An 8,148-nucleotide genomic window follows, 5' to 3' on the forward strand; every position below is an offset into this window, starting at 1 on the left:
TGAGTAAGGCGTGGTGCGTGCGGGTTGCATACAAACTGCTATACTAGAACAGGACATGATCCCCAACAGCAATCGGAAAATGGCAACGCCGGCACCCGTGTCGCCCAAGAATGTCTTCCACAAATGTCGATGCAGCGCGGTGCATCATCGTGCGGACTGGGGCGTCGAAACGACACACCCTGCGTCAGCGGTTGGTGGAACGGCCTTGACCCAACACCGAAATCCAGGATGCAGTAACACAAATTACACCCCTTTGGCGGGTATTGCGCATCGACCGCTTACGGCTTGACTGTTGGTTCCCGCAGGCGCTGGAGTAGACTCTCGTTGGCGAGGTACAGCTGCTGGCACGCGCGGTCCTTCTCGTCGAGTTGCTTTATCGCACGTTGGACCTCGGCTTCAAGGTCAGATTTCTCGCGGCGCGCGGCGACGAGCTGCTTGGCGAGCTTCTCAAGCGCGTCCAGGAGGCCTGCCTGCTGGCCTGCCACGTCAGCGACCTCGGACGCGACCGCGTCGACCCACGTGGCAACGTCGGCAAGTGTTTGCACCGTATGTAACCTAGTGGATGGTGGGACTTTGCCCGCAACCAAGCGCAACTCGCGCAGGAGTCGGTCGAGCCGCTGGTGGAAGCGCGCCGTCGCACTCTCGAGAGCTGTCGCCACTTCGGCACGTTGTGCGCGCACGTACACCTCCGTGCGCTGTGCGAGGTCGGCCTCGAGTGACGCAGTCACAGTCGCCAAGCGCGCCGCAAATTCCTTTTCGTATGCAACCTGGAGCTCCTGGCACCGCCTGGCACTCTCGTCTCTGTGACGCGCTTCAAGGTCCCGTAGGTTGGTTGTGTGTATGTCGTGCATCTGCAAGGTGACGTCGTTCAGAACCCGCGTCTCGTCGATGGAAAGCTTGTGTTGTAGGCGCGCAACTTCGATGCGGTGCTGCCTATTGGCATCGGTGTATGTGAAAACACGACACATTTAGCAAAGGGGGCAACTCCGCAAGGTGGGATTGCATCGCGTGTACTTTAGTCGTGAGTTGTGTCGCGTGACCGCTGGACAAAGTCTCTAATTCTTTCTCGAGAGCGACCTTGGCTCTGGCCTCGACGTCGCAGAGCTTGGCTTGCGCTTGACGGGTAAGCTGCTGCTGCAGCTAAAGAGGCGTTTTCGCAGCGTCAGACAACCTTGGCGTACATCCAGCATCCTACTTGATCCAAACGAAGCTTTGATCCCATGGAAAGGGCGTCCTCGAGCTTATCGAGCTCTTCCCGCATCACTCTGTCATGCCGTTCAAGGGTCTCGGCGCGCACCTTTGCCAGCGATGCTTCACGAGATGCAAGTAGTTTGCTCGCAGAAATTTCGCGCTCAGCTTGGAGTTCGCGCGCCAGGGCGGCTCGCGCCTCGTCTTCCACCTTGGCCTCTTCTGTCTACAAGTAACCAAGGAACTCGAAACTATTGCAGCTTGGAAAAAAGGCGGACGTGATGCGCAGCTTCGATGGCGTGGATGACGCGTGTGCGCTCTTCGTCAAGCTCCGCCTGAAGCGCTGCTCGCCGCAGTTTGGACTCAACACAGAGCTTGTCCACGAGGCTTTGCTTCTCGAGCTCCATTTGATGCTCGTTGCGCAGAAGAATGTCGTTGAGCTCTCGCTGTCGCTGACTTAAGAGGTCCTGTCGGATGCGCGCCAGTAGCGCCTAGAATAAGTAATATGAGCTGGATGCGTTGCGCGTCGGATCCCTCCTTACGCACTTGATTGTCGTGCGAGAGTTGCTTCTTGGTCGTGTCAACGAGCTCCGCGGTTTCGGCATCCGCCTTGCGTACGTAAGCCCACTCTAAGCTTGGCCTGCTTGACGACTCGAATGACGAAGACGCAGATGGGGGCTGGACACGCGCCGGTGTATAACATGGGCGTCGTCCAAGCGACAAGGAGGTGCCGTCCTACGCTTGCATGAGAGCAATCCTACCGCAACTTGCAACGAGGAGAGTACATGGGTGACGCTGGCGAGTCCCCTTGGACGGTTGGTGTCGCTGCTTTTCTCAGACACACATCGAGACTCGCGCTCCAAATTTGCCAGCATGGCGTCAAAGCGAGCAGTGGTCGAGTCCATGGCACTCGGCGAGCGCACACTACCGTGCGCGCTGGCGGTGCAGCGCGAGAGCTCGGATTCGACGCCATCCATTTCGTCCATAAGATCCGAGCACGCAGCCGATATGTAAGCTTCCGGAAGCATCTTCGTCGGTGACAAGGAGCGAGGCGAGCCATGGGCATATGCGAGAAGCGTCGCGTCGCCGGCGACTATGTCCTGCACGAGGCGTAGCGGGTCGTCGTCCATCAGGCAACGCGATCTTGAAGAGCACCAATCAACGCACGTGCAGAGTCCATGGAGCGATGTGATTCGTCACCTGTAGCCAATAGCCTCGCGGCCATGCTAGGTTGAAGCCACCAATAAGGTGGCATGGCTGTGGTGTAATGCCATGCGATTCGAGTACATCTGTCGTGGCCTGGACCTCCTGGCCATGTGGAGAACGCCCTCCGATACAAAATCCGAGTCGCAGCCATTGGTCACCTCAACGGGGGTCATCACAACGCCGTGTGTAGCAGCCTCACTGCGTCTCAGTATGCGCTGCTGAAACACGTACCCGCGGTAAAAGCGTGACTGCATTGGCCATGAGGCGGGTGTCGACAAAACTTCAATCGGTGCTTCCCCGATACGACGCCCACGATGCGCTGCCGACCGGTCGTCCTGCATCTCTGGCTGTCGCTCGTCCTCTTAGCGTCCACACGCATGCCTGCCGTCGTGTGTGCCAATATGACGGCGCAGAACGACACGCCGACTGCGACACCCGTGACAGTCACGACGCCGCCAACGCCAAGTCCCGTGCCGACGGACCCCCCGACACCAAGCCCGTCGCCATCCACGGTGACACCGCCCCCAACAACCACATCGCCGCCTCCAAGTACGACACCGCCACCCACCACGGTGACCCCAGAGCCCACAACGACCCAAGCACCGACCACGACACCCCCACCGACACAAACAACGCCGACACCAACGACAACAATAGCACCCACTCCACTTCCCGAGGCTGTCATCACAACGGACGCGCCAACGATCCAACCGATGCGCGAAGCCGTGCCGACGATGGCGAAGGAGGTTGCTAGCTCCGCGCCGCCAGCTTCTTCACCTCCAGTCGCCGCGGCCGGCGCGTCGTGGAAGTTTTATGTCGCGATCGCAGCTGCAAACGTCGCGGTTGTCGCGGTCGTGCTCTTTGTGCTCTTCCGGCGGCGCGCGTCACGTCATCGGAAAACCATGGACTCATTCGAATCCTTCACGCCCCGCGGGGACCAGCGACCGTTCGACTCGAACAGCGTCGACGTCGACCTCATGGAAAGCAGCGTCGTGTCCTACGAGGTTCTCACGCCGTGCGAAAACATCGTCACAAGTGGCTACAGCAGTGTCGACCCGTCCTCGAGCATGCGCATGTCCAAACTGAGCTTCATGAGCGAGGGTGATGAGCCCCTTGAGAACGACGACCTCGACGACATGGTAGTCCTCTCGCATCCGCAGCATTTCGGCCCCGACGTGCACAAGGCGCGCTGGTCGGCGTTCAACATTCGTCCAGAGTTTCCAGGCAATATTTCGACGACGCTCCGCGCGACGTACCCATCATGGCAGGAACGCCTAAGCAAGGGATCAAGCTCCCATGCGCTCGAGTCGAGCGTTGTCGACGACGACGATGAGCCCCCAACACCCGCGCACGACCCAGCGTTCCCGAAGATGCTCAGTGCGCAGTCCAACTGGTCCCAATGGCAGGATGGCCACTCGTTCAGCGGGCACTTGAGCCAAGAGGACGATGACGCAACTACAAGCAGCATTGCCGAGTGGCACGATGGCGAGCGCGACAGCTACATGACAGACGACGCGCCGCGCATTAGTCTCGAGTCGGCGGGCGTTGATTGGCACCTGGGCTCTGCCGACGACTGGCGTGACTCGAGGCTGCACCCGTGATCGTCGGTCCGCTTCGTCGTCTTTCCAGTCGTGCGATAGATTAGTATTATTTTAAAAGCATCATCGCTTCTTGCCATCATGCCACTGCAAGAGCTGCCACTGCGTGGACGTTTTTCCGTGGCGGCGCAGTTGCGTGCGACTGTCACAGGCCATCGAACACGGGGGTGCTACTCTCCCTTGATCACAGCCGTCTTGTGGGTCATCGTTTCGATGCATTGGGGCTAGCGTTTAATGTGACGCTTGTTTCTGCGGCCTCCAAGCTGGTGCATGCACGCGCCATGGATGGTTGTTGAGACTTCATTCGGTTGCGTACAGCAGTATCCAAGTGGCCAGACTTGGTGCCGGCGGCGCGCCCTGACCACACAAAGATGTATCCAAGCGTGGCGCCACGGCTGGCCTTTCTGGGCGACCAGCTGCTATGGCGGAATTTAAACGTGTGTTCTCTCGTTTGCATACGAATGCCAAGTTTAAGGTCAAAGTGGGTATTTAAATGGAGGGCAGCAAGGACCAGATTGCACTGGCCTGCGGCCAATGAGCGGTCGTCTGGATCAGACGGGCGGCCAAGTCAACTCGGCTTGCTTCCTCCATCATCTTCATCCGCGTCATTTTCCAACTGGACCAAGAAGCAGCATGGCGCGTGAAGCTGTTGAAGAAGAGAGTACGTGCAAGTACGTGTACAAGAAGTGCCTCAATGCGCGCACGACCAAGAAGAACGGCCACCTGCACTCTCTCTGCGAGTACCACCGCGCCAAGGCCAACTCGATCCAGAAAGCATATGCGACCAAGAAGCGGTCAATGCACAAGGCGCTCAAGAGCCCGACAGCGGTCGACGGGCCCATTCCGTTCGGTGGCGCGACCAACGTCTTTGACGTCTCCGAGACCGAATGGCTTGACATCTTGGAAGCGCTCGGGGTCTCGCCGAGTGACAACCACGGCAACGACGACGTGCTAGTGAAGGATGAGTTTTTTACGCTCGCCGACGACGACGTTGTGATCAAGGACGAGTGCATTGCTGTTTGAGCTCGGAAGCAAGTCCGCTCATCTTATTTACGGCGTCTGCTGGCGCGATTCAAGTACTCTACTACCTATAACCTATATAAACACAACGACACGATTTCAAAGCTAAGCTACGATTCCAAACGCCGATTCACTTCCCATTGTACCAGTCCATCGCGCCCTGGCGGAGGATCGATCATACCACGAGGAGTTGCCACGAGGGAGCTCGAACGGAGTGGGTGCACCCATGGATTCGAACAAGATACTTCCAAGATGCGAGCAAGGTTCGTGCTTGCTACAGTGTATTTGTTAGTGTATTTGCTGGTGGAACAGGCAACTGCTTCGACCCACGTGCATCGCGTTTTTCTGAAATCGCCCACTGTGTGTTTCCCGTCAAAAGTGCGATCAAGCGGGAAAACGTGGCGTGGACATATAAAAACGCACATCGATGTCGTCATGGTTGAAGCAAGCCCACCGAGACAGTCGCGCATCACAGAACACGGGAGGATGTGTCGCGAGGCGAATATTTGCCGCCACAGCTGCAAAGAACCGCACCGTCGTCAAGTCGACACCGCTGGCAACCAAGTACGAAGACGCACAACCGGTGAGCTCTACACTGCACACAGGATACACGCGTTTGGCTGCAACGCGTTGCTCGCTATGCGTACTACCGTTATGTGGAAACAGCAGAAGGGCCAACTAGACCTCCCCGTACTTGTTTGACACATCTGCCGTTGCACGCCCGGCAGGAACACTACGGGCATTGGACTTTTTGATGGTTTGCGATGCCTGTGGTGGCAGTGGTTGTGTTCTATTAATTGTAGGTGTTATTGAGGGAAATTAGATCAGAGCGACATTTTTAGGGAAGCTGTAGATTAAAGCGTCGTCCGAATTTGTTTCCTGGAATTTTGGGGTGCTTGAGGGCCATTGCCATCCCCGCATTGCAGGGTTCGAACGCTACCGTAGTGGGGAGGAAAGTGGGGTCTTCGAAAGGTTGTATGTAGCGCTGGTGCTGTGAGGGTAAATCAAATACGACACTCAATTGAATTCCTCGTGTAATTGATGAAACCCATCTGCAGCGTATATAAATTCAAAGAGTCCACGAATAGTTCCCTCTCGTTCACAAAATTGCGCCTCAATACGCTAGCCGTGAGAGGGTTAGGGCTCATACTTGCTTGTCGATGAGCTTGAACAGGAGGCATTAACAAAAAAATCACCGACACACACAGCACACACAGCTCAAGTTATTACTCTATATTGTGGCGGCGCTCACAATCAACTAAATACGGGGTCCACAAGACGTGGAAAATATCACACGTTTGATGTATACTATGCTTGTACACGTGGCACGATCAAAAGTCAGTGAACACATCCGAGGACGGCACCGACTGATTGCGCTTGTGCGGAGCGATGCCCCAAATGGGCGATCGTGGGCTCTCGGAAGTAAAGTCGTCGTCAAAGTTGCGCGTGCACTCGGAGCCGAGCACGCAAGGCTGGAACGGTGGTTCGTTCTGGCGTGCCCACACGTTGTTCCAGTCGACGCCGTCGAAGAATGGCTCGTCCATGGCCTTCGATGCCGTGAGTCGCGTCGTGATCTATGAGTGACATGGCATGATGTACACTTCGGTGTGTTGTCGCACGTACGTCTGTCTCGAGGCATCCTTTGAGGAACGTGACGAAGGTCGGACTGAGTTCCGGCGGGTAATACACACGACTAGCGCGGATCGCTTTGAAGAGGTCAGGAAGCGAGTCCTCGTGCAGTTGGAATGGCGGGTGGCCGACCGCTAACTCGTAGCAAAAGCAGCCAAAGGACCACATGTCCGTTGCGGTCGAGTGGCCTCTGCGCGCAATCATTTCGGGGGATAAGTACTCAGGCGAGCCGCAGAACGAGTACGTTCGATCCGAGTCCCTACATAACGTTTTGGCATTCGGCTCTACGCTGAGCAAAACGACGTACCCGAGGTCTTTGCAGAAGCCAAAGTCCGCGAGTCGAATGTGGCCCTGCGCGTCGAGGAGGACGTTCTCGGGTTTCAGGTCGCGGTACACAATGTTTGCGCCGTGCAGAGACTTGAGCGCACAAAGGACTTCTGCCGCGTAGAAGCGCACGATTGCCTCGTTGAAATGATCGTGCTGGTGCAGGTGGTAGAAGAGCTCGCCACCGGGGCAGTACTCGAGCACGAAGTGGACTTCGTCCGGCGTCGCAAAAGTGGAAAAGAGCGTCACGACGAAGGGGTGGCCTCGGAGCTGCTCGAGGATCTTCTTCTCCGTCCATGTATGCACGACTTGCTTGCGCTGCACGAGGTTTTGCTTATCACAGCTCTTGACCGCGTACACGTTGGAGGTGTGCCGATCCTTGGCGAGCGCCACTTGCTGAGCAAATGTGCCGCGGCCAATGACCTTGAGAAGCTGCAGGTCTGAGGGCTCGACCTCGGTGTCTGCCTCAAGCGATCGCTTCAGCGATGGCCGCCGCGCGAGCCCGTCTTCGATCGCTTCTTGGTTGGACAGGCCGGCCGCAAGCACATCTAGAGCGCAACTGCTAGTCGGCGACTCGGCGCCGCGCTGCGTGCACGCTTCGTCCGTCATTTGGTTGGTGGTCGTGCTCTCCGTTGGCGCTTGGCTAGACGAGGCGGCGAGGCCAAGGACGACGAAGGCTGCGAAGATGACACGATGAGATGCTGCCGCTTCCCACCTTGTTATCAAATGCTGCGAGCCACGCTTGTGAAACATCCAGTCGAAATATAATCGGGCAGGAAAGTCGACCAATGAGCTTCCGTGGATTTATTCCTTTCAGCCTATAAGAATACATATAAAGGTTGAGTGCAATATCCGCATAGCCATAAATGTGGGCAGGCTCTGTGTGTATTTAAAGACTTGTGCAATGCTTGTCGCCCATGATTGGCTACACGGCGCCACCGGGTGGTTCTGATCGGTTAAGATCTGTTCGGCTCTGCAGCGTCTGTCTTTTATTAATAAAAGAACAAACAGAGTTTCTTTTACGAAATTCGAAGCCTATTCTTTTCTTCTTATTTCGTGTTGGGGAAAAGGCGCCAAGAACGAGGCAGGGTCGTCCCAGTACACACACTTGGACGGTGACCTATGAGGCGCATAACAATCAGACTTCAATTATACATGGTACGTGGCGACGAGGGACGGTGCG

At 56.7% G+C, this 8,148-nt stretch overlaps 4 protein-coding genes across 4 annotated transcripts; 2 read left to right on the forward strand and 2 right to left on the reverse strand.

Annotated features, from left to right (window-relative positions):
- Positions 1-278: 278 nt before the first annotated feature.
- SDRG_11260 (hypothetical protein) lies at positions 279-2,318 on the reverse strand (the record flags this gene model as incomplete). The annotated part of the gene is made up of 6 exons (XM_008617291.1): positions 279-933; positions 986-1,140; positions 1,196-1,414; positions 1,467-1,679; positions 1,735-1,923; positions 1,974-2,318. 6 exons carry the CDS (start codon positions 2,316-2,318, stop codon positions 279-281), a joined length of 1,776 nt encoding a protein of 591 aa, XP_008615513.1.
- Positions 2,319-2,573: 255 nt separating this feature from the next.
- SDRG_11261 (hypothetical protein) lies at positions 2,574-4,095 on the forward strand. The gene has a single exon (XM_008617292.1). The coding sequence runs from the start codon at positions 2,709-2,711 to the stop codon at positions 3,993-3,995; it is 1,287 nt and encodes a 428-aa protein (XP_008615514.1). The 5' UTR covers positions 2,574-2,708; the 3' UTR covers positions 3,996-4,095.
- Positions 4,096-4,499: 404 nt separating this feature from the next.
- SDRG_11262 (hypothetical protein) lies at positions 4,500-5,121 on the forward strand. The gene has a single exon (XM_008617293.1). It carries the CDS (start codon positions 4,527-4,529, stop codon positions 5,013-5,015), a length of 489 nt encoding a protein of 162 aa, XP_008615515.1. The 5' UTR covers positions 4,500-4,526; the 3' UTR covers positions 5,016-5,121.
- A 1,083-nt stretch (positions 5,122-6,204) lies between these two features.
- Positions 6,205-7,740, reverse strand: SDRG_11263 (AGC/AKT protein kinase). Its single transcript, XM_008617294.1, has 3 exons — positions 6,949-7,740; positions 6,636-6,900; positions 6,205-6,586 (listed from the first exon to the last, which is right to left on the reverse strand). Exons 1-3 carry the CDS (start codon positions 7,716-7,718, stop codon positions 6,344-6,346), a joined length of 1,278 nt encoding a protein of 425 aa, XP_008615516.1. The 5' UTR covers positions 7,719-7,740; the 3' UTR covers positions 6,205-6,343.
- Between the last annotated feature and the right edge of the window lie 408 nt (positions 7,741-8,148).

Source organism: Saprolegnia diclina, assembly GCF_000281045.1.
Source record: "Saprolegnia diclina VS20 unplaced genomic scaffold supercont1.40, whole genome shotgun sequence".
Classification (NCBI taxonomy): domain Eukaryota; phylum Oomycota; class Saprolegniomycetes; order Saprolegniales; family Saprolegniaceae; genus Saprolegnia; species Saprolegnia diclina.